This window comes from Oncorhynchus nerka, linkage group LG4 (genome assembly GCF_034236695.1).
Source record: "Oncorhynchus nerka isolate Pitt River linkage group LG4, Oner_Uvic_2.0, whole genome shotgun sequence".
Taxonomy (NCBI): domain Eukaryota; kingdom Metazoa; phylum Chordata; class Actinopteri; order Salmoniformes; family Salmonidae; genus Oncorhynchus; species Oncorhynchus nerka.
Genome location: NC_088399.1, coordinates 62,342,594 through 62,368,325, shown reverse-complemented (window position 1 = coordinate 62,368,325; position 25,732 = coordinate 62,342,594). Strand labels below are relative to the sequence as shown.

At 41.6% G+C, this 25,732-nt stretch overlaps 2 protein-coding genes across 3 annotated transcripts in view; one reads left to right on the top strand and one right to left on the bottom strand.

The window, feature by feature from the left end:
• Nucleotides 1–8,934, top strand: part of LOC115128350 (protein FAM131B-like) — a 40,333-nt gene extending 31,399 nt beyond the window's left edge. Inside the window, exons 7-8 of the mRNA XM_029658126.2 lie at nucleotides 4,848–5,096; nucleotides 8,310–8,934. Coding sequence (XP_029513986.1) covers nucleotides 4,848–5,096; nucleotides 8,310–8,525 — 465 coding nt within the window. The 3' untranslated portion in view covers nucleotides 8,526–8,934. The remainder of the gene's footprint in view (nucleotides 1–4,847; nucleotides 5,097–8,309) is intronic.
• Nucleotides 8,935–14,016: 5,082 nt separating this feature from the next.
• LOC115128349 (chloride channel protein 1-like) overlaps nucleotides 14,017–25,732 on the bottom strand; it is a 29,193-nt gene continuing 17,477 nt past the window's right edge. For both annotated transcript variants that reach the window (XM_029658121.2, XM_029658122.2), the window contains exons 11-23: nucleotides 23,934–24,018; nucleotides 22,584–22,739; nucleotides 22,016–22,085; nucleotides 21,494–21,604; nucleotides 20,639–20,852; nucleotides 20,307–20,440; nucleotides 20,025–20,209; nucleotides 19,543–19,624; nucleotides 19,265–19,347; nucleotides 16,467–16,514; nucleotides 16,080–16,184; nucleotides 15,819–15,905; nucleotides 14,017–15,599 (exon numbers count right to left, since the gene is read on the bottom strand). In XM_029658121.2, coding sequence (XP_029513981.1) covers nucleotides 15,111–15,599; nucleotides 15,819–15,905; nucleotides 16,080–16,184; nucleotides 16,467–16,514; nucleotides 19,265–19,347; nucleotides 19,543–19,624; nucleotides 20,025–20,209; nucleotides 20,307–20,440; nucleotides 20,639–20,852; nucleotides 21,494–21,604; nucleotides 22,016–22,085; nucleotides 22,584–22,739; nucleotides 23,934–24,018 — 1,849 coding nt within the window. In that variant the 3' untranslated portion in view covers nucleotides 14,017–15,110. The remainder of the gene's footprint in view (nucleotides 15,600–15,818; nucleotides 15,906–16,079; nucleotides 16,185–16,466; nucleotides 16,515–19,264; nucleotides 19,348–19,542; nucleotides 19,625–20,024; nucleotides 20,210–20,306; nucleotides 20,441–20,638; nucleotides 20,853–21,493; nucleotides 21,605–22,015; nucleotides 22,086–22,583; nucleotides 22,740–23,933; nucleotides 24,019–25,732) is intronic.

Here is a 25,732-nt window from a genome sequence, read left to right as displayed (position 1 = left end):
TTCTCTGGATTTATTGTGCTTTCAAGACAACTGGAAACTCTGAACAAAACAAGGTAAAAAAAAAAAAGATAAAAGTAACAAGTAATTAAAGAGTGGCAGTAAAATAACAATAGCGAGACTATATACAGGGGTGTACCGGTAGAGAGTCAATGTACAGGGGCATCGGTTAGTTGAGATAATTGAGGTAATATGTACATTAGGTAGAGTTATTAAAGTGACTATGCATAGATGATAACAACAGAGAGTAGCAGTGGTGTAAAAGGGGGGGGGGCAATGCAAATAGTCTGGGTAGCCATTTGATTAGATGTTCAGGAGTCCTATGGCTTGTTGGTAGAAGCTGTTTAGAAGGCTATTGGACCTAGACTTGGTGCTCCGGTACCACTTGCCGTGCGGTAGCAGAGAGAACAGTCTTTGACCATTTTTAGGGCCTTTCTCCAACACCGTCTGGTATAGAGGTCCTGGATGGCAGGAAGCTTTGCCACAGTGATGTACTGGGCCATACGCACTACCCTCTGTAGTGCCTTGTGGTCGGAGGCCAAGCAGTTGCCATATCAGGCAGTGATACAGCCAGTCAGGATGCTCTTGATGGTGCAGCTATAGAAGCTTTTGAGGATCTGAGGACCCATGCCAAACCTTTTCAGTCTCCTGAGGGGGAGTAGGTTTTGTCAGGCCCTGCTAACAACTGTCTTGGTGTGCTTGGACCATGTAAGTTTGTTGGTGATGTGGACACCAAGGATCTTGAAGCTCTCAACCTGCTCCACTACAGCCCTGTCGATGAGAATGGGGGCGTGCTCGGTCCTCTTTTCCTGTAGTCCACAATCATCTCCTTTGTCTTGATCACGATGAGGGTTGTTGTCCTGGCACCACACGGCCAGGTCTCTGACCTCCTCCTTATAGGCTGTCTCGTCGTTGTCAGTGATCAGGCCTACCACTGTTGTGTAATCGGCAAACTTAATGATGGTGTTGGAGTTGTGCCTGGCCATGCAATCATGAGTGAACAGGGAGTACAGGAGGGGGGACTGAGCATGCACCCCTAAGGGGCCCCTGTGTTGAGGATCAGCATGGCGGATGTGTTGTTACCTACCCTTACCACCTGGAGGTAGCCCGCCAGGAAGTCCAGGATCCAGTTGCAGAGGGAGGTGTTTATTCCCAGGGTCCTGAGCTAATTGATGAGCTTTGACAGCACTATGGTGTTGAACGCTGAGCTGTAGTCAATGAATAGCATTTTCACATGGGTGTTCCTTTTGTCCAGGTGGGAAAGGGCAGTGTGGAGTATAATAAAGATAGCTGTGGATCTGTTAGGGCGGTATGCAAATTGGAGTGGGTCTAGGGTTTCTGGGATAATGGTGTTGATGTCAGCCATGACCAGCATTTCAAAGCACTTCATGGCTACAGACATGAGTGCTACGGGTTGGTAGTCATTTAGGCAGGTTACCAAGTGTTCTTGTGCACAGGGACTATGGTGGTCTGCTTAGAACATGTTTGTATTACAGACTCGGACAGGGAGAGGTTGAAAATGTCAGTGAAGACACTTCAGCGCATGCTCGCAGTACACATCCTGGTAATCTGTCTGGCCCTGTGGCCTTGTGAATGTTGACCTGTTTAATGTCTTACTCACATCGGCTGCTGAGAGCGTGATCACACAGTCTTCTGGAACAGCTGGTGCTCTCATGCATGTTTCAGTGTTATTTGCCTCGAAGCGAGCATAGAAGTAGTTTACCTTGTCTGGTAGGCTCATGTCACTGGGCAGCTCTCAGCTGTGCTACCTTTTGTAGTCTGTAATGGTTTGCAAGCCCTACCACATCCGATGAGCGTCAGAGCCGGTGTAGTACGATTCGATCTTAGTCCTGTATTGACACTTTGCCTGTTTGATGGTTCGTTGGAGGGCATAGCGGGATTTCTTGTAAGCTTCTGGGTTAGAGTGCCGCTCTTTGAAAGCGGCAGCTCTAGCCTTTAGCTCAGTGTGGATGTTGCCTGTAATCCATGGCTTCTGTTTGGGGTATGTACTGTATGTCACTGTGGGGACAACGTCATCGATGCACTTATTGATGAAGCCAATGACTGATGTGTACTCCTTAATGCCAGCAGGGGAGTCCTGGAACATATTCCAGTCTGTGCTAGCAAAACAGTCCTGTAGTTTAGCATCTGCTTCATCTGACCACTTTTTTACTGATTGAGTCACTGGTGCTTCATGCTTTAATTTTTGCTTGTTAGCAGGAATCAGCAGGATAGAATTATGTTCAGATTTGCCAAATGGAGGGCGAAGTAGAGCTTTGTATGTGTCTATGTGTGTGGAGTAAAGGTGGTCCAGAGTATTTTTTCTCTCTCGTTGCACATTTAACATGCTGATAGAAATTTGGTAAGACCAATTTAAGTTTCCCTGCATTAATGTCCCTGACCAGTAGGAGCGCCACCTCCGGGTGTGCGTTTTCTTGTTTGCTTATGGCGGAATACAGCTCATTGAGTGCGGTCTTATTGCCAGCCTCAGTCTGTGGTGGTAAGTACACAGCTTCAAAAAATACAGATGAAAACTCTCTAGGTAGATAGTGTGGTCTACAGCTTATCATGAGATACTCTACCTCAGGTAAGCAAAACCTCGAGACTTCCTTAGATATTGTGCACCAGTTGTTATTTACAAAAATACATAGTACACCGCCCTTTGTCTTACCAGACAGTGCTGTTCTATCCTGCCGAAACAGCGTGTAACCAGCCAGCTGTTTAAAGGAAAATAATGATTATTTTTCGTGGTGACTAATCGCAGTTCTGATGTCCAAGAGTTATTTTCGGTCATAAGAGACGGTATCAGCAACATTATGTACCAAATAAGTAAATAAAAAGAAGTTACAAACAACGCAAAGAAACAAACAAAAAACACAATTGGATAGTGATATAGAATTTTGTAATCATTGTTCATAAATTTCAATTATCCGTATAGGTCTGCAAACCAGAGTTTGTAAAGTTCTGGTTTTAAATGAAACAGACAGAATTCCCAGCTCACAATTGGTCAAATCCAAGTTTATTAGCGAGAGCTCTCCTGTGCATATACTGTACAAAGACGTTCCTTTTATAACATTCTCTTAACCTACACACATACAAACACACTAACATTAGGCTACAATTCTCACCACAGTTGATCACTACCCAGCTGACAGTTCCAGTCCCCCCCAGATAATTGAACCCTGGAGGGGCTCTCCCTGTCCTATCATATCTCCCCAGAGTTATAGCCGGGTCGGTTCAAACATAGGTTAAGGCCCCTCTTTGTTTACTTTCGGGACACTCATACATTCCTCTCTTCCCAACCTAGTTGGACCTGTGTTTATTATTTTTAATTACTCCTTGTCCATGCTACATAACCTCTAATACCTAATGGTTAAGTTTCCGGGTATAATTCTTTAATCATTTATCTTAAACCTTTATAAAATCTTTTAACAGATAGGAACACGTAAAACGTCACCCTTCTTCTCTGCCACCATCTAAAGGTTGAATCATGACGTAATTGATCTTCAGGTTAGAGCTCTAGAAAGAGGCCCGAGATCCCGACTTGGAATTCCAAGTTGAATGACCGTTCAAAACATGTTTTCCCAGTTTTCTTGAACTCACTGAAGTCTGAGATTTCCCAGTTCCAAGTTTACAGTTGTTTTGAATGCAACAGAAGTCATGCTAGATTGACTGCATGGCCAATGTTGAGTGATTATCCGTTGAAGCTTAGAAAAGAGACCCTTAAACCCAGACTTGGACCACACATCCACTCCACTGAATAGCAGGCTAGGGATTCCTTTGCAACGGTTGCAGTTAGCCACGGATTGCTTCCAAACCACTCAATTTTGCGATTTCCAACTTGTTGTGTACTGTTTATGTCCAATGGTCGATGAGCACCGCTACGTTTTATCTAGAATTTCTCTTCATAATTTCTCTTCATATGACAAGGATTGAAAAGGATTTGCCAGTAGATTGTCAACTTGATTCATGATGATGACTGCTAGCTTGCTAGCTAAGATTTTGAAAGTATGACGTCAGTACAATCAAAGCTACTGTAAATATAACATAATTTGACGTAATTTTGTCTGTGGCCAATGACCGCCTCCTTGGATGGGCACTTCTAATGTAACTATATGGAGTACCCAAGGGGCTTGCATTTTCAAGCTCTCCCCGTAGATTTGTCCCCATGAGTGACAGAACGCTGAGCCAATCACGGTGCAACTAGGGAACATTACCACTCCTTACGCTCCATATTTTCCGCTGGCTGCCTCTCCACCACAGAAAGCACTGAGCTAGGCTGAAACACCTGCATTTTGGAGCTGCCTTACTCAACAAAGCAAAAAAAGAGTCCACGACAGAACGTGTTACTACATTACACAGACTAACATTTTCACCACACAATAATTCCAGGAAATACACATCCTTTTTACCTCAGTTTGGTAACGTTAGTATCGTTAGTGTTTTGACACATGGCCTTTATTAACTCAATGTTTTTTTTTACATCGTTTGCAAACTGATGTGACACGTATAAATACCAAAATAACATGCAAGACAGGAAAAAAAATATTAGCTAAACAAGTGGGGCTCAAAACTGGTGGGTCTCAAAACAGGTGGGGCTCTGCCCTGAATGACGGGTCGCCACTGGTTATTAGTAAAAAATGTATGCAATGTTTTTAACCTTCTTACTACTAATGTAATGCTACCAATGCCAGTCCTACTATTTAAATACAGAAATAATTGTAGCCAAGAGCAACAGATGACTCATTCCTCCCACTAGCCATGAGCTATCGGGTCATGGGGAGGTTTCTTGATTATGTTGTTTTTTGTGTCATGAAAAAATGTGAATGAACTGTGTTCCCTATCTACAGGCAATGGAACACAGACTACACAGTGCAAACCACTCCCTCCAAGCCACACCCAACAGCACCATTCACAGTCTAGGCCTGCCCACTCATCCCCGCCTGGCTGACCTGTGGGGCTCTGCGCAGGTGGAGATTGTCGGACACATGAGCGGGCCAATGGCTGACATGGTTGTTGGTGTGGTCGAGACCTTGGGGGAGGAGCCAGAGGAGGAGAGCGAATGCATTTCAGAGCAACAGGAAGAGGAGGAGACTAAGGTGAGTCATGTGGTTGAAGAAAATGTGGTTAAAGAAAATTTTAAGACTAGTGGTTTTTGTAATGTTTTAGATATCATCAATATTATCATACGCATTGATGCCTAATGGTACTAAGCATTGTCAATATTAACAGCAGGCCTTATAAGTAGGCATGGTTAAAGTAGGAAGAAATAGATTGTTGTTGTTGTCATTGTTGTAAAAAGGTGTGAGTGTGGTACATTTACTATCATAATATATTCAAATATTGAATTACTTTGACATATGTAATGATGTTATACAGTGCCTTGCAAAAGTATTCATCCCCTTGGCGTTTTTACTATTTTGTTGCATTACAACCTGTAATTTAAATAGATTTTTATTTAGATTTTATGTAATGGACATACACAAAATATTCCAAATTGATGAAGTGAAATGAAAAACGTTTTAAAAAAAATCTACAAATTAAAAAACTGAAAAGTCCCTAAATAAGATCTGGTGCAACCAATTACCTTCAGAAGTGACATAATTAGTTAAATAAAGTCCAGTTGTGTGCAATCTAAGTGTCACATGATCTCAGTATATATACACCTGCTCTGAAAGGCCCCATAGTCTGCAACACCATTAAGCAAGGGGCACCACCAAGTAAGCGGCACCGTGAAGATGAAGGAGATTTCCAAACAGGTCTGGGACAAAGTTGTGGAGAAGTACAGATCAGGGTTGGGTTATAAAAATATCTGAAACTTTGACCTTCCCACGGAGCACCATTAAATCCATTATAAAAAATGGAAAGAATATGGCACCACAGCAAACCTGCGAAGAGAGGGCAGCCCACAAAAACTCACAGACCAGGCAAGGAGGGTATTAATCAAAGAGGCAACAAAGAGACCAAAGATAACCCTGAAGGAGCTGCAAAGCTCCACAGCGGAGATTGGAGTATCTGTCCGTAGGACCACTTTAAGCCATACACTCCACAGAGCTGGGCTTGACGAAAGAGTGTCCGGAAAAATAAGCCATTGCTTAATAAAGAAAAAAATAAGCAACCATGTTTGGTGTTTGCCAAAAGGCATGTGGGAGACTCCCCAAACATATGGAAGAAGGTACTCTGGTCAGATGACACAAAAATTTAGCTTTTTGGCCATGAAGGAAAATGCTATGTCTGGAGCAAACCCAACACCTCGCATCACCCCGAGAACACCATCCCCATAGTGAAGCATGGTGGTTGCAGCATCATGCAGTGGGGATGTTTTTCATCGGCAGTGACTGGGAAACTGGTCAGAATTGAAGGAATGATGGATGGCACTAAATACAGGGAGATTCTTGAGGGAAACCTATTTCAGGCTTCCAGAGATTTGAGACTGGGACGGATGTTCACCTTCCAGCAGGACAATGGCCCAAAGCATACTGCTAAAGCAACACTCGAGTGGTTTAAGGGGAAACATTTAAATGTGCTGGAATGGCCTAGTCAAAGCCCAGACCTCAATCCAATTGAGAATCTGTGGTATGACTTAAAGATTGCTGTACACCAGCAGGAACTCATCCAATTTGAAGGAGCTGGAGCAGTTTTGCCTTGAAGAATGGGCAAACATCTAAGTGGCCAGATGTGCCAAGCTTATGGAGACATATCCCAAGAGACTTGCAGTGGTAATTGCTGCAAAAGGTGTGTGTGTGTGTAATATTGTTTCAGAAGAAAAAATATTTTGCATCTTCAAAGTGGTAGCCATGTTATGTAAATCAAATGATACAATCCCCACGAAAATCAAATCAAGAGTCGGCTTTCTATCCCGCAACAAAGCCTCCTTCACTCACGCCGCCAAGCTTACCCTAGTAAAACTGACTATCCTACCGATCCTCGACTTCGGCGATGTCATCTACAAAATTGCTTCCAACACTCTACTCAGCAAACTGGATGCAGTCTATCACAGTGCCATCCGTTTTGTCACTAAAGCACCTTATACCACCCACCACTGCGACTTGTATGCTCTAGTCGGCTGGCCCTCGCTACATATTCGTCGCCAGACCCACTGGCTCCAAGTCATCTACAAGTCCATGCTAGGTAAAGCTCCGCCTTATCTCAGTTCACTGGTCACGATGGCAACACCCATCCGTAGCACGCGCTCCAGCAGGTGTATCTCACTGATCATCCCTAAAGCCAACACCTCATTTGGCCGCCTTTCGTTCCAGTACTCTGCTGCCTGTGACTGGAACGAATTGCAAAAATCGCTGAAGTTGGAGACTTTTATCTCCCTCACCAACTTCAAACATCAGTTATCTGAGCAGCTAACCGATCGCTGCAGCTGTACATAGTCTATTGGTAAATAGCCCACCCATTTTCACCTACCTCATCCCCATACTGTTTTTATTTATTTACTTTTCTGCTCTTTTGCACAACAATATCTCTACCTGTACATGACCATCTGATCATTTATCACTCCAGTGTTAATCTTCAAAATTGTAATTATTCGCCTACCTCATGCCTTTTGCACACATTGTATATAGACTCCCCCTTTTTTTTCTACTGTGTTATTGACTTGTTAATTGTTTACTCCATGTGTAACTCTGTGTTGTCTGTTCACACTGCTATGCTTTATCTTGGCCAGGTCGCAGTTGCAAATCAGAACTTGTTCTCAACTAGCCTACCTGGTTAAATAAAGGTGAAAAAAAAAACCCATCTATTTTAATTCCAGTTTGGAAGGCAACAAAATAGGAAAAATGCCAAGGAGGTGAATACTTTTGCAAGCCACTGTATTACGCTAAGTTCTCTATGGTGAACAGAACGTGTTGCTACATTACACAGAATAACGTTTTAAACACACAAGAATTCCAGGAAATACACATCCTTTTTTTACCTCAGTTTGGTGAATTTAGTATTTTGATATATCAAAATGTGCACCATATATCAGAAAGCCATGACAACAGGAAGCAGCAATAGTATTTAAAAATACATATTTTAGCAATATAAATGGTACATTTAACATGAGATTTGAACAGGATTCTACTTTATCAGGTAAAACTATTGAATGAGCCAAAAAAAAGGTACTATGGTTTATTGATTTTATGTTTGTCCTGGCTACTACAAGTGATTTACTTCAAAGTCCTCCAGCCACAAGATGTCGTTCAAAGGTAATACATGGGTAATGGATTTATGATGTACCCATAGGTAATTCCTCTTGACTGATCCTCACAGTTTGGTAAGTACAGTATAGTCAGTAAACCATCCATTTACTGTTTTCATAGGACGATGAGGTTACGTTAACCTTAGAACCAACTTTGACCCCGTCCCCGCTTAGAGAAGACGTCACCCCGATTGGAGGCACCGGTCCACAACTAGCACGCCCAGAACCAATGGCAGAACGCATACCCTTTGTGGTCACACCCTGCATTGTCCAATCGTTGGAGGAGAAGGACGAAGAGGTGGCCAAGGGGTCTATTGTTGCCGTGGCGACCAATTGAGGGGGATAGTCAGAAAGAGTGACAAACAGGATATACTTATCCATAATCCACCAATCAAGCTATTCTACTCCACATCCAGCTATTTACCCACTCTGGGACTGAGAAAAAACAGAACGACTTTTCCTGGAGGAGAAAGTATTGGACACGACAATGATAAAAAGGAACTTTAAAGACAAATCTGTCGTTTTGTAGAAACGTGAGGACTTGTTTTGCAGTAATATTGAACTAATGAATTAAAATTGAAAGAATGGAGTATAGAGAAAGAAAAAGGACGCTGTGGAAAGATCAGTGCATTACAGAGAATCACAAGACAACCAAAAGAAAGTGCATGCTTTTGAAAGTAATTTAACATTAATAGTAAAATGTATACAAAGTAATAATATATACAATACTGGTCAAAAGTTTTAGAACACCTACTCCTTCAAGGGTTTTTCTTTATTTATTTTTTTACTATTTTCTACATTGTAGAATAACAGTGAAGACATCAAAACTATGAAATAACACGTATGGAATCATGTAGTAACCAATAAAGTGTTAAACAAATCCAAATCTATTTTATATTTGAGATTCTTCAAAGTAGCCACCCTTTGCCTTGATGACAGCTTTGCACACTCTTGGCATTCTCTCAATGAGCTTCATGAGATAGTCACCTGGAATGCATTTCGATTAACAGGTGTGCCTTCTTAAAAGTACATTTGTGGAATTATTTTCCTTCTTAATGCGTTTGAGCCAACCAGTTGTGTTGTGACAAGGTACGGAGGGTATACAGAAGGAATGGAAGACACAGAGTTGCCTCTGCTGCGGAGGATAAGTTCATTATATTTACCAGCCTCAGAAATTGCAGCCCAAATAAATGTTTCACAGAGCTCAAGTAACAGACACATCTCAATATAAATTGTTCAGAGGAGACTGTGTGAATCTGGCCTTTGTGGTCGAATTGCTGCAAAGAATCCACTACTAAAGCACACCAATAAGAAGAAGATACTTGGGCCAAGAAACACAAGCAAAGGACATTAGACCGGTGGAAATCTGTCCTTTGTCTAGAGTTTTCGATTTTCGGTTCCAACCAGCACGTATTTGTGAGACGTGGTGTGGGTGAACGGATGATCTCCACATTTGTATTTCCCACCGTAAAGCATGGAGGAGGAGGTGTTATGGTGTGTGGGTGCTTTACTTGTGACACTGTCTGTGATTTATTTAGAATTCAAGGCACACTTAACCAGCATGGCTACCACAGCATTCTGCAGTGTTACGCCACCCCATCTGGTTTATGCTTAGTGGGACTATAATTTGGTTTTCAACAGGACTATGACCGAACACACCTCCAGGCTGTGTAAGGGCTATTTGATCAAGAAGGAGAGTGATGGAGTGCTGCATCAGATTACCTGGCCTCCACAATCCCGGCCTCAAGCAACTTGAGATGGTTTGGGATGAGTCGGACCGCAGAGTGAAGGAAAAGCAGCCAATAAGTGCTAATTATATGTGGCAACTCCTTCAAGACTGTTGGAAAAGCATTCCAGGTGAAGCTCGTTGAGAGAATGCCAAGAGTGAGCAAAGCTGTCATCAAGGCAAAGGGTGGCTACATTGAAGAATCTCAAATATATTTTGATTTGTTTAACACTTTGGTGGTACCTGCACGATTCCATGTGTTATTTCATAGTTTTGATGTGTTCATTATTATTCTAAAATGTAGAAAATAGTACAAATAAAGAAAAACCCTTGAATGACTAGGTGTTATAGAACTTTTGACCGGTAGTGTAATTATGATTTTTTATAAAAACAAAAAAAGAAATAAAGTAATATTTATCCGTGTGTGTTTCTGTGTGTGTGCGTGTGTTTGCATGTATGTGTATGTGAGAGTGTTCAAATGTATGTATGTACAGTTTGTATGTATTTATGTATGTATGCAAAAATATATATTCTCGAAAAACATATTCTTGTCGGCAGTGGTATTGTGTGTGGTGTTCAATAGTTTCACACACAAACTAATCTCAGACGCACGTAGCATAAACGGTACCGTAACGTCTTTCAACAGACTGTGGGACGCGACCAACAAGCGGCTTTGTCCAGATTTCTGTCACTGATCATTTTGGACAAGGCTCCTGTGTGGCTCAGTTAGTAACGCATGGCTCTTGCAACACCAGGGTTGTGGGTTTGATTCCCACAGAGGACGAGTATGGGGAAACAACTCAAATGTATGCAGTCACTACTGTAAACTGCTCTGGATAAGAGTGTCTGCTAAATGAACCCCCCCCCCCCCAAAAAAAAAAAAATTTGATATATATTTCTGAATGGGAGGGGATATTTGGCCCATAGACATGTCTGAAACTTGCAGAGAGAGGGGGTGGAGCTTCCTCTCCTTGTTGTAGTGTATTCCCCCCCCCCCCCCAGAACTTCACTGAGCATCTGACACAAGATTTTAGTTATTGGTTTCCGAGATTACACACACGCACAAAAATGAGGGATAATTTGTGACTGTTTCAGGAAGCTGGGCGTATGTCCGCACATCACTACTTCACAAGAGAGGGATTTTAACATGTATTTTTGTTGTTGATCAAAATGTGTTTTGGGGCAGAAATGCCTTCTGGAACATGTGAACTTTCATGTGCCTGAATAACAAACTTGTTATACCATCTGTAAATATTAATATAATTGTTAAATTACAAGCCTAGTTGGTTAATTAACGGAAAAAGGCAAGAACCTTCCCACTAGCCATGATTGGCTAAGATAATGGATAGGCTGGACATGCCGATAGATGAGCTCGTATTGGTCTGTCATGTAGCACACTTCTGTCTATAACATGAGCTGCTTAGTATGTGTAGATAATCCTTGCCACCACAGTTTTTTTGAAAGATATGTTAGCCACGGAGAACTGCAAAACTGTTGCTACTGCTCTCAACAACATTGCTGACCTGAATATAGCAGGCGCAATCGACAAAGATCAGTAGGAAAAAGTGGTGATGGACTACTTTCTGCACACGGTCAGTGTGAACCGGAGTGACTTCACACAACGGGCCAAACAAGCTGTACAAACAAAACGGAAATGACACAGGATTTCTTACTTAAAGGGGTTTCAGTCTGCCATGTAGCTTTCATCCATGTATACGGCTAAGAGTCTAGTTACATTTTCAGATATTATTAAGCTACATTTTTGGATATTATAAGTTTCAAATTTAGTCAAAGTTGTTTTCATTGCAAGTTAAGTGTATGGTTAGCTAGCAAGTGAACATTAGCTTGCTGGCTCACTAGCTAACGTTACGTGTATGATCTGTGTAGTAATATTATTAGTATCTCAGAAAGTCATTTGCATTGCTAGTTATAGCCTAATGTTAGCTAGCTTGCTAACATTGAACTTAGTTGGTTAACTTTAGTGTTAGGATTGTGTATTGGAGGCAAAGTCAGGTGCAGGAGAGCAGAGTGTTGTGAACAGGCTCACTTTTTATTCAGGTCAAAATGACAGTACAAGTAACAGAAAAATGTGCCCAAAACACGGAACATAGACAAAAAATAATGCCCGTAACAATATCCACAATATCAAAATACACGTAACACAAAACAATCCTACACAAAGACATGATGGGGAACAGAGGAATAAATAAATATGAATTGATTGGGGAATGAAAACCAGGTGTGCAGGGAACAAGACAAAACAAATGGATACATGAAAAATGGAGCGGCGATGGCTAGAAAGCCGGTGACGTCGACCGCCGAATGACGCCCGAACAAGGAGAGGAGTCGACTTCGGCGGAAGTCGTGACATTTAGCTACCTACAGATTCATACTACACCATTTCATGTATGGTAGCAAGCTATGACAATCTGTTTTTATTGTTTGCTAGCTAGCTACATGTCTAAACAAGTCTCCAATTCGCCAGATGTTTACATGACCCATCAAGTTAGCTACATGCCTCACATGTGAATCCTTAAAGAGATGGGTGGTACTAAGGATTAAGAGGGTGTGAACGATGGTGAATAGTTGCAGATAAAGAATAGATCTCCAGTAGGTGTACCAGCACATTCAAGGTCCATTTTCTCAAAAGTGTGGGTTACAAGTTTATCAACTTTCAAAGCAGAATTATTTTCCCATTGTTCCTCAACTTCAGCGTATGATATACCATTTTGTAGTTCTGAGTCTCTACTTTTATCCAATGTAAAAAACACAATTTCAAATTTTGCCACATTAGACCGAATCGAGGTGGTTGGTCACATATACCATTTAAAGCTCTGGTGGGATGCTTTTTGGCCACTGTATACCAGGGTTGGGCTCAATTTAGAATTTTGACTCCCATTCAACTCATAAGTTTAAATTCTAATTGAATTGGCCACATCCCACATGATTTAGAATTTGAACTTGAGTTTGAGTGACAGGAAGTAGAATTTAATTCAGTGCAATTCAAAGAAATTCCACTCAATCATAAAACACGAGTTTCATTGAGTCTGACAGGTCACACTTTTCTCTGGAAAAGTGTGGTGCAGCGGTCTAAGGCACTGCATCTCAATGCTAGAGGGTCACTACAGACCCTGGTTTGATTCCAGGCTGTATCACAACCTGCCGTGATTGGGAGTCCCATAGGGCGGCGCACAATTGGCCCAGCATCGTTAGGGTTTGGCGGTCATTGTTTAACTGACTTGCCTAGTTTAAAGAAATGTTTTTTTTTAAATACTCTTTTAACCTTAGTGCTTAGAATAGCCAAATATATTTTCATGATTGATGTTATGTACACAATGTATTTTTGTATAGACTACACCAAATATAGAATTGAAGACACATTTGAATTTCACTGAATTCAATTACATTTCCTTTAATTACTTTTTTAATTGCAATTCTGTATCCTGTTTACTACTTCAATTCAAATTCAATAATTTAATTGGAATTTATTAGACATTCTCAATTCAATTCTGTATGCTTGCCAGGCTGGGTTAAGATTTAGAGTATACTGGGTCACTCACATCCACCAGGGATAAAGGACAACTCAAATATCCCATTAATTCTGACAGAGCTGAAAAGTATTAAAAGGGAACAACATTTCTTCATCGAATTTTGGAATCCATCAGTTTCGCCCACAATGCTATGAAATCTGGAGCGTTTACAGTCCTGTAAACACTATGGCTTTTCTGGTTTCGTTACTGGCGCCTTACTGTAGGCTTCACTACCCTCTGTCTGTTTCTTTATAACTGACTAATTGTTCTGTTGGAGGACATTGTTTAACTGCCTGTAACGTTGATTACAATGGAAGTGAGAGACAGAAAAAGACTGGAGTGTGGGAGTGGAGCTGGGAACCACCAATTTGTTCACCAATTCATCAATATGACAAAGATGCCTCTGCTGCTTTAAATTAACAGGCATGTCACTTAGTAAAACGTTTACTCAAAAAGCCTATGTTCATTTAATGTAAGTAAGCATTCACTTTTGTAGTAATAGTTGTATAATAGTTGTATTCGTTTTTTTTGTTCTATATCCATATGCATTGAATAATCACAACAATAAATCATTTGGCAGAAAAGTTACTAACCTTTTATTAGCTACATTAGTCATCGTTTTATACATTCAGAGAAAAATCGTCTCTACAAAAGATAAATAAATACACGACTAAAGACAGACAGATAAACATACATACTGTACATTCAGACATTAAAAAAACTGACTGAACAAATATAATAGAAATCCTTTTCATTTAACAGACAGCAAAGATTCCTCTGTCCGAAATCTGCAGGTTTAAAGACATAGGGAGCAACCTGAGAAACTGTTTGAAGTAGAGCGAGAGCGAAGAAAGAGCCAGAGAGAAAGAGGTTCATTCATAATTCAACTACTTTTCACATAAAACCCTGTGTCATACCGTTTCTTTTTTCTTCTGTGCTCAATGGTGTCAGAAGAACATTGGGTTTTGTTCATTAGGGCATGCAAAGAGTAACATTTTACGATGTGTCGCAACGTAAAACAAATATGAGCATTTCTTATTTCCTGAGGCAGTCCCTCCTGTTTCAGTCCATTTTCCTCCATCTAATGCCTAAAGACCACTCGCCAGTTTGTATTTTTTTTTAGGGGGTAGGAAAATTCACCATCATAAAATCATTCATAAAATCATTCATTCAAGTGAGCGATTAATCTAAATTACAAAAGGGGATGGATGGTGGCTGTTCCGTTTGTAGCCATAGCATTATTAAGTAAAAAATCTCTAGCATCATTACACCTGAGTTGGCTGTTGTCCGTCTGATTTAACACTGTCATCTATCAATCCAGAATGGTGACCATAGAACTCCCTCACAAGGTGGGCCTTGTTGAATCTTTAGCTATTGAAACACCACCGGTAGCCATTGTCTCCTGTTTAAATAAAGGTGGGTTAAATAAAGGTTAAGTTAAAAAAAAAACTTTTAAAAAACAATGATCTTAAAAAGTCAAGTACTACTATGGAGCCCAGATTATTTCTCCTCGTGGACTCACAGACATCATTCACCGAGAGAGGAAAGAGAAGGAAAGCTCGATAGTGAGAGAGAGAAAATAAAGGGATAGAGAAAGACTAAAAGAGAAATTCACACCATATAAAAAAACAAAAACATGTTATAATAAAAAACAGCACTCATAAGGCTAGATGGACTCCTCATCATTACTCTCCTCCTCCTCCACTTGCTGCTCTGAGGCAGCCCGGAGGGCGGGGAGGGGGGTGGAGAAGGCAGCAAGGGGGACGGAGAGGGCGACAGTGAGGGGAATGGAGAGGGGCGAGGTGAGCGGGAGGGAGAGGGGCAACGAGTGGGGTAGTGAAGGGCTACTGTTGCTACTGCTGCTCCCTGTTCCGCTGCTGCTGCTACTACTACTGCTGTTCACCTCCGCTACCTCCCGCCTCGTGCCCTCGATCCACACTGCCATCTCTTCCTCCTCCTGTGTCGGGGGAGGTGGCGGTGCAGGGGCGTGGGGGACGACGGGAGCGGGGGAGAGAGGAGAAGAGGGGGCGGTGGGGGAGGCGGGGGCTGAGGTTGTCTGGGGCTTGGATGACTTCCGTCTGATGTTGCGGAAGCTGGCCAGGGGGGGGCGTAGCCGGACCCCGCTATGCGTAGAGGCCTCAATGGCCTTCTGGAGCTGTGGGAGAATAGGGTAGTGGGGATAGGGAAAGAGAGGGGACACAGAAGAACACAACATTGAATTACATGAAAAAGCATGATAAGTAAGACTCATAAGGCAATAACGATTCAACCCTTACTAAATTGTAAGGTTCAAGCAAAAGAGAATGTAAAAACTGTAAAATAGAAAGAGAGAGCGATAAAAGAAAGTGAAAATTAGAAGATTACATTTTCTTACCTCTTTAAGTGCCACTACACCCACCAGTTTTCCGATACTGGTTACATAGGCATGACTCAGGCCCAGTAATGAGAAGAGTGTGTGGGTCTGAGACAGGCATAAAAGGTCAGACGTCAAATTAGACCCCACTTCTAACTGCTTTAGGTTCAGCATTCTGCTATGGCTTCTGTTCTGAGCAAATGTACTATCGGTTGTATTTCAGTTGTGATGTCATATACTGTATCTCCAAATTGGTATGAGTTGGCAGCCCTTCAAACCAACCTTGTGTAGCGAGGTCCTCTCCACCAGCTGAAAAGGGGAGGGATCTATTCGGATCTGATCAATTTCCATTGGCTTGTCCATCTCAGCCTCCTCCCATTCTTTGATCTGCACCAGCCAATAAGACACAAGTTGAAGAAACACAACGCTGTAATGGGCTAAATTCCCTCTAAAGCGCAACCTTCAACGTCAACTGCCTCCATAAGAGATTTAGGGTTGTTGACACCTTTTAACCTTCTTATGGGTTTCAACATTCTAGGCCAGACTCTTTTGACAAGGACAAAAGTGTTTGAAAATGTACAAGGCAGCCAACTCTAATCATTTGGTATTGCATCAGGGGACGTAAAAGTTCTTGGGACCTCACAAGTCGACCTAAATGAGATCAGTTACCTCTTCTGGTGTCATCGTATCGGACAGGAGAGGGTTGGCGCAAGGCTCCTGATGAGAGAAAATAGCGGGGGGGGGGGGGGGGGTTTAAGATAAGACACTTTCTGACTCACGTCATGCACACATTTTCCCTCGTCCCATAACCTAGCTGATTGTCGCTGTTCCAATCACTCATATTTAACTTTTCAAAACATATTGAGTTATGTACCGTATTTGGTTGAGTACAGTGTCAAGAATAACATGTTTTGTGTGGGCTGCATATTCGTGGATATACTATATACTTTTTTTAAAGCCTGGTTGTGTGTGTGAAACATAACTTTTCAGATGAGTTTAGGGTGCACAATTCAACCCCAACATTAACCACAACCCCAGCAGTGGCTGTGCTAGCCAGTGGAAGACTACAACAACAAAGGGTTCGTGTGGGAAAATTGATGGGACAGTCATTTATGCAGCAGGAAACGTATGAATCCAATTCAATTCCCAATACTTACAAGCGCATCCTTGAGTATAAAATAGTAATGGATTTGGCTTTTCAGAATGAAATAGTCACAAGTTTGGGGTGTACAATTCCAGCCAAAGGCTGGCCTATCCAGTAGAAAACTGTAAAACTACAAATCAGTGGCAAAATATTATGATCACCATTGAATAGAGAGATTGAATTGTATCATTAACATACATTGTTTTTCATATTTGCAGTATAAATAGGTAAATATGAAAAGCCATACCAGGCAAATAATAACCATATTTCATAAAGCTGATTTCCATATGAGAGAACTTAAGAGGAAATATGTTTGACTAGGGAGCCTCTCTGAACAATCTCCATTTGCAAGTCCTGTGAATTAATTTGTCACACTCACTTAGATAAAGAAGTGTGATTACATAAAGAACAGAGCCCAGTAATAAGATTCCTCCCATGCAAATATAATGGATAAATATGAATATTTCCTTGAAATATGGTTTTCAATGGAACCGCCAAGGAGAGACGCCATCTACATCTCAACGGCTCATTACCTCAGTAATTCATTTGCTGTTCAAATTCTTGACTCCATAAATACTTTAGTGATCATTAGGAAGACCTTGGTGTGCATACAGTAGTGCTGAGCGATTAGTGCTTTTTGAGGTTGGTTTGGTTTTGATTCGATTATGAAAAAATGAATTGAGGTTTTCGATTATTATAATTTTTCACATTAAATGCATTATGCATTATGTGGGTTGAATGCTGTAACAACACAGAATAAAACAATTAATAAAAGTCCCATGACGGCAGTGATGCCCATTTCACTGAGTGTACAAAACATTAGGAACATCTTCCTAATATTGAGTTGCACCCCCTTTTGCCCTCAGAACAGCCTCAATTTGTTGGGGCATGGACTCTACAAGGTGTCGAAAGCGTTCCACAGGGATGCTGGCCCATGTTGGCTGGAGGTTCTTTGGGTGGTGGACCATTCTTGATACACATGGGAGACTTGAGTGTGAAAAACCCAGCAGCATTGTAGTTCATAAAAATTCTCAACAAGGATCTGCCTCATCTTTTCAGTTTTCGCCTAAAATGACATACCCAAATCTAACTGCCTGTAGCTCAGGACCTGAAGCAAGGATATGCATATTCTTGATACCATTTGAAAGGATACACTTTGAAGTTTTTGGAAATGTGAAATTAATGGAGGAGAATAGAACACATTAGATCTGGTAAAATATAAAACCTATAATTGTATATTTTTTGTACCATCATCTTTGAAATGCAAGAAAAAAGGCCATAATGTATTATTCCAGCCCAGTCGCAATTTAGATTTTGTAGCGTATTTGCAACGTTTTTGACTGATCCAATGAACCATTCCATATCTGTTCAAAATGTTGTATCAAGACTGCCCAAATGTGCCAAATTGGTTTATTAATACATTTTCAAGTTCATAACTGTGCACTCTCCTCAAACAATATAATGGTATTGTTTCACTGTAATAGCTACCATAAATTGGACAGTGCAGTTAGATTGACAAGAATTTAAGCTTTCTGCCAATATCAGATATATCTATGTCCTGGGAAATGTTCTTGTTACTTACAACCTCATGCTAATCACATTAGCCTATGTTAGATTAACCGTACCGTGGGGGGGGGACACCAATCCTGCAGAGGTTTTAACACACTCAAACTGGTGCACCTGGCACCTACTACCATACCCCGTTTAAATGCATTTACATATTTTGTCTGGCCAATTCACTCTCAATGGCACACATACACACAGTCCATGTCTCAATTGTCTCAAGGCTTAAAAATCCTTCTTTACCTGTCTCCTCCCCTTCATCTACACTGATTGAAGTGGATTTAACATCAATGACATCAATAAAGGATCATAGCTTTCACCTGGATTCACCTGGTCATGTCATGGAAAGAACAGGTGTTCCTAATGTTTTGTATATTCAGTGTAGATTACATTAGTTTTTTTGTTGTTGACTTTATTATATAATTCCAAGTCATCTCTTCTCTACCACATGGACCGGACAAGTAGGCGCGCAATGGATTATCGTAATTGTAGTTAATTACCATGTTTTCTTGCGCTTATCTAAGTAGAATATTGGCCTGTGGGAAACTAAAACTCCCCACTACATCGCACAATTCGGCCTTGAGAAAATGTGCATTGAACTCACAGAAAAAAAACTGAATGAAATTAAATTATTATAGTTTAACTGAAGTTGGTCAATTACCGAAAAACAACCAACATTTTGGTTATTCACTTAGCACTAGCGTACAGTCACGCACAGGTACAGAATCAGAAACTCTGTACACACACAGTTATAAACTACCTGTGACTGTCCCTCTGACGGTTTGTCTTGGGAGGAGAATATATTCCATAGAGTCCTCCTAACGGACTGAAGAGGGCCCTTGTCTGAAAAGGACAAATGATAAAAGATTTGATGGACGAGGGTCAAAAGTCTTCTACAAAGGTATCTTGATGTTGAGATTGATAACTAAATAATTCAAAGCTGTATAATAATATGAATATGCAATAAGCTGAATAATAATAGGGGACTGTTTCCAGGCACCCATAGAATTATTGTTCCAGAGAGATGGTTCAACTCACCAGGAGCTGTGTGATTGGACGAGGGCTCCTGCGGTTTAGGGGACGGCAGGGGGCCATTTCGTTCTCCCTGAACTGGGGTGCTCTGGGAAATTGAACAAAACAGTAATTCATCACATTCACAGCTTGAATAATGACATAATACAATAAGTTCCTTGCCACATGACGCTTCAGTAAGTGTATTCCAGCTTGCCCCTATAGAAGAACACTTTCTGGTTCCAGGTAGAACTTTGTCACCAAACAAAGAATAATTTTAGAACCCCCCCCCCCCCCCCCCCCCGAAGAACCTTCTTGGATGAAAAAAAGTTGCATGTAGACCCATGTAGAACCTAGTCCCTGTAGAAGAACCCTTTCAGAACCCTATTTTGCTGCACCTGCGATAACATCTGCAAATATGGGTGCACAACCAATACACTTTGATTTGATAGACTTTCTAAGAGTGTTTTTGATTCCTTATGACCATTTACCCTCTCTGTCTGACAAACCTTATCTCCACTCTCCTCGTCGTCTTCATCCACAAAGGCAAAGGATTCCCAGCTGTCTTTGGCATACTGGTTCTGTTCCTGTAAACACTGTTCCTGCCTGAAGATCCGCCTCTCTGCTGAGAGCCACCAATCACAGAGAGCGTGGAGCTCTGAGCGGTCGATGGAGCCCAATAAGATCATAGAATCTACGGGGAAGAGAGTGTCACATGATGAACCACTCAAGAAATTATTTGAAGACATTGAAATGTATCCTCACGTTCACAAAAAACGCATTCATTTTACCTGTTGAATCCACTAGTGGTATTGTTTTGAGAGAAATGGAGTCCAGGAGAAATATCAACTCCCTGTAGGTGGACTGTAACGAGAGAAACTTCACTTTCCTAACCATGATGTCCTCCACAAAGATGTTATACTGGCTGTAAGTCAGAAGGAAATGCCAATCATTCATTCATGCTCAACACTTGTGTACTTCTGGTGTGTCTATGTTGAAGAATCAAGCATGCGGAGGAGGCCATATTGACACAAACAACTCATTGTTTTCGCATGGGACCCTCAATGCAACTGGGTCCCTCAGAGCCAACATGTCACCTCGGTTGCAGCTTCTCTCTGCACACCTGATGTGTCCAAAGCCCAGCTCAGGGAGGTAAGGCAGTTTCTTGATCTGGATGATTGAGTCGTAGAGCGAGGGCTGCAAGCCCTGGGCCACCATGTTGGCCAGGATCACCGCCACCATCATGGGCAGGATGTGGGAGATCTGGCCCGTCAGCTCGAAGCAGATCACCGCCGTGGACACCGTGTGGGTCACCGCCCCGGTCAGTGCAGCCGCTCCTGGGAGAGAAGAGGGAGAAGAGCAAGGAAAGGGGGAGGCAGGGAGAAATGGAAGACAGAGGAAGGCAGAGAGGGATGGGGAGGGAGAGAAAGAAAGAAAGAAAAAAGGGGAGAAATAAATCATTTTCAGGTGGAAGGGATGTGTAGCTGGATGATGCACAGGAGAGGGAGATATGAAAAGGGGGGGTGATGGGTGGATGGGAAAACAATGGGAGTGATTAATGGGAAGAGGCAACGCGGCATGCACAGTCGAGGGACAAGGAGGGATGTCAGGGGGAAAGAAAAGACGAGGCATGGGGTAAAGAACAAGGGATGAGGAGGAGAAACATCAGGGACTCGGGGCTGAAAAGCAGGGGGATGATTGATGTACAGAACGGCACGTGGGAATAGCGAAGGAAGAAAGGGAAAAGGGGGATGGAATTAAAGGAGCGGCGGTAAAGAGGGGAGGACGGGGAGGATGTGTAGGGCGAGAGAGGGAAGATGAAGGAGATTAATGGTAGCGTATAGGTTTATGGGCCACCGAGACAGCGGAGGACAGGAGAGAGAGAACAGACAGTGACATTTCACTATCACACCAAAGGCGGATGACGGGCAGGCACTGACAGAGAGAGGGAGAGGAGGAGGTGGAAAGGGAGACTGACCAATGACAGCGTACCCTCCTGGGATGATGCGGTACAAGATTCCATCAAACAGAATCCCGTGGGGGAAGAGGGTAGCCATGATCTCCCCTACCAGTCGGCCGAAAGAGGCTCCTGGGGAGAAAGAGATGATGGGGGATATGGGAGGTGGAATGTCATGTTTACGTTGCTATTATGTTGGCTATCAGACATTTATCCTCCCTCCTGCGACCACTCAATGTTAATTTGACCTTCTTCTAAGCACTCATCTATCTCTGTGGATCACTAATGATTTTCCACTCTTTATATATGACATCTCATCCTTGAAAATACACTGATTTAAAAACGACCCAGAATGCTCTACTTCATGATTATCCATGATGCTTTATACCATAGTCATGTACTGTAGGCCTACATTGGATCGCTCGATCAGATTATTTCACCACCGAACGATAATGTCAATTTCCATGAGACAAAATATTTAAAACTGATATGGAAATTGTGTTCATGTTTAGACTAATGACATGACGTTGTGCTTCTGTTTACCGAGTATGAAGACGGGCATGAAGGCTCCAGAAGGGATGGGCATCGTCGTCGAAACAGCAGACATCCAAAACTGAGACATGGGTGGAATCAAATGACTAACTGAGCAGAATTAACGCATCTTAGTACTTCCACCATAGTGTAGACGAATGATTTGCCTTGAAAGGTATTTTTCACATAACAGACTACATTCCCGACCCACTCTATTCCATGACAGTTCTTCAATCCAACAATACCATTGCGATGAGATACAAATCTATTTATTCTCAATGGGAAACACTAAACATACTGACGCTAACACTCACAGTATTGCACTCTTCTCCTCCAGTACACACAGTGGAAATCTCTCGGCAACTATGTCAAGTGTGATACTGATGGTGTGTTGAGGATTACATCTCCACTACAGGGTTCTTCTCTGTAGGAGATTCTTATTCTACTGAGATGAGTGACTCAACCAGGAGTCTGTCATTGTCATTGAGTGACGCTATGTGCAATGTGTGACTTTACGGAGAAACACTACGGGGTGGAGGAGAAGGGAAAACAAACGGAGCAGGGGAATGAGGAAGGGTACCTTCATGACGAAGAAGAGGAGGAGGATGACGAAGACGCTGACGTCGGGGTGCAGCCAGGCAGAGGAGCGCCCCAGGCCGGGGGGAAGGGGGGAGCCCCAGATTTTAGTCCAGGTGAAGTTGTCGAACAGTGAGTTGATGCATTCTCTGGGCATCAGCTGTATGCGGCATGAAAGAAGGGGAAGGATGAGGGAAAAGTAATGGCAAGTACTGTTAAAAAGGTTTTAATTAAACATTTTGTTAAAAAGTCTCGGTGTTAAAAGAGTTTGGGATAAATTGTTTTAAACCGTGTATTGAATAGTTTAAAATATATAGAGTGATATTTTTACAAAACCCAACTGTGCTGTAGTCAGAACTTGTTCAAAATACTGCAGATGAAGATTGTTTTGTGTGCATCACATATGTCAACCCATAGGCCTATTCAATATATTGCCAAAACAGAGGTTTTGAAATAAATTCCAATACTGTACTGTGAGCAGAATGGTCGGTTTCAGAAATACCTCTGCATTTTAGCACCGTAGAAACGGGGCACAAGTCAGATCTTAAAAAGGTGTTAAACATTGTAGCTTGAGGGTGAAGACGTCACCCACACACAGGTGTTTCTGGCTGATTTAAAAACACACCTCATTCGGCACTAACTAAGGAGGCTATTTTAAAGGGGTCTCAAAACACATGGTTAACCTGGGCTGTTTCTACATAGCTGGGCAAAGAGGCCTCTTCAATGAATATCTAGCTAATATTGACCATCTAGATTCTACCCAGTCCAGTGTTAGCCTGGGTGCCAACTCCTGGTGGAATTCTCATGAAAGCAGAAACATACTGGTACTGGCAGCCAGCCCACTAGGCACAGACGGCAGGGCAACGTCTAGCTTCGATTTACACCTGGTTGAGTTGTCAACTAACTTGAATTCAACGTGAGAAAATGACACCATGTGATTGGATTTTGGTTAAATAAAAAATAAATAAAAACGCACTTACGTTGATGACTGTATTAAAATCCAATGAGTTTAACGCAGATTCAAAGTCACCACTTAGATGTTTTGGGTTGAAACTACGCGGAGAGCTAACAATCCACACATTTTGGTAAATAGTCGTACTCTTTAGATGATCCTATGAATGTGTCTCTGCAGTTAAAATGTTCATGATTGAGAATAGTAGATAAGTCGCATTTTAGCCAAGCATAACAATATTTGTAACACTTCATAATAATTTATGCTTATTCATGAAAGTGTTATAAAGTGTTACCGAAGTGTTTTCAAGTCCCGATAAACAGGGTCTTCCTCAGAGTCATTTTAACATAGTGACAGACAACAACAACAAATAGGCAAACAGAATTGGATTTGAAATCTGACCTCTCCAGCCATGAACTGTCCAAATCCAGGGGGAAAGGTCAAGGTGGCGATCACTAAGGTCACAACACCGGGGAAAATCAGTCGGCTGGTGAGAGAATAAGGATTAAAAACAGCCATTCTCTTTCTACTTTCAACTCTGCGTTTACAACCCTATATCCCTGTGGTTCTTTGTAGCTCAGTTGGTAGAGGGCGCCTGCAACGCCAGGATAGTGGATTTGATTTCCGGGACCACCCGTCTGTAAAATGTATGCACGCGTGACTGTAAATCGTTTTGGATAAAATGATCTGCTAAATAGGATCTACAGGGCCTTCAGAAAGTATTCACACACCTTGACTTTTTACACATTTCATTGTGTTACAGCCTGAATTTAAAATGGATTACATTTAGATTGTCACTGATCTACAAATGATGTTTTGAGAAATGTTTACAAATGAATAAAAAATAAAAGGCTGAAATGTCTTGAGTCAATAAGTATTCAACCCCGTTGTTATGGCAAGCCTAAATATCTTCAGGAGTAAAAATGTTTTTTAACAAGTCAGATATTGAATATCCCTTTGAGCATGTTGAAGTTATTAATCTCACTTTGGAATCACTACAAAGATACAGCCGTCCTTCCTAACTCAGTTGACGGGTAGGAAGGAAACCGCTCAGGGATTTCCCCATGAGGCCAATGGTGATTTTAAACCAGTTCCAGAGTTAGATGGTTGTAATAGGAGAAAACTGAGGATGGATCAACGACATTTTAGTTACTCCACAATACTAACCTAAATGACAAAGTGAAAAGAAGGAAGCCTGTCCAGAATAAAAAATATTCCAGAACATGCAATAAGGCACTAAAGTAATACTGCAAAAAATGTGGTGAAGAAATGAACTTTTATTCTGAATACAAAGCATTATGTTTGGGGCAAATCCAACACAACACATCACTGACTACCACTTCATATTTTCAAGCATGGTGTTGGCTGCATGGTGTTGGTATGCTTGTCATCGGCAACATAATTTTTTCGGATAAAAAGAAAAGGACTAGAGCTAAGCACAGGCAAACCTGGAAAACCTGGTTCAGACTGCTTTCCAGCCTGAACACAGAGCAGGACAAACACTTACCAAGACGACGTTGAATGTTCCTAAGTGGCCTATTTACAGTTTAGACTTAAATCACCTTAAATCTATGGCAAGACTTGAAAATGGCTGTCTAGCAATAATTAACAAACAACTTGACAGAGCTTGAGGAATAATGGGCAAATATTGTACAATCCAGGTGTGCAAAGTTCTTACAGATTTACCCAGAAAGAGTCTCAGCTGTAATCGCTGCCAAAGGTGATTCTCACATGTATTGACTCAGGGGGATGTATACGTATCTAATCAAAATATATTAGTGTTTTATTCTCCCCAAAAACTTTAAATATATATATATATATATATATATATATATATATATATATATGTTCTTCCAATTTGACAGAGTATTTTGTGTAGATCATTGACAAAAAAATGACAACTCCATTTTAATCCCACTTTGTAACACAACAAAAGAGTGTGAATACTTTCTGATACTTTTAATATTTTGTAATACTTTTCCGTATAACCTTTTCGAAATAACTGCACCCTATGCCACAATACCCTCTTCAAAAATGTCCTGCTTCTCCTCCTAGAAGATAACCCCTGTCTGTCTCCCTGTAGGACAGGCCTAAGAACAAGCACCAATTTAACACTTTCAAAGCTGACAATATAATTACCCCGTCCTGCTCTCTGTTGGTCTAATTTCAGTGTTCCCGTCCATAATCTACAGTGTAAATAT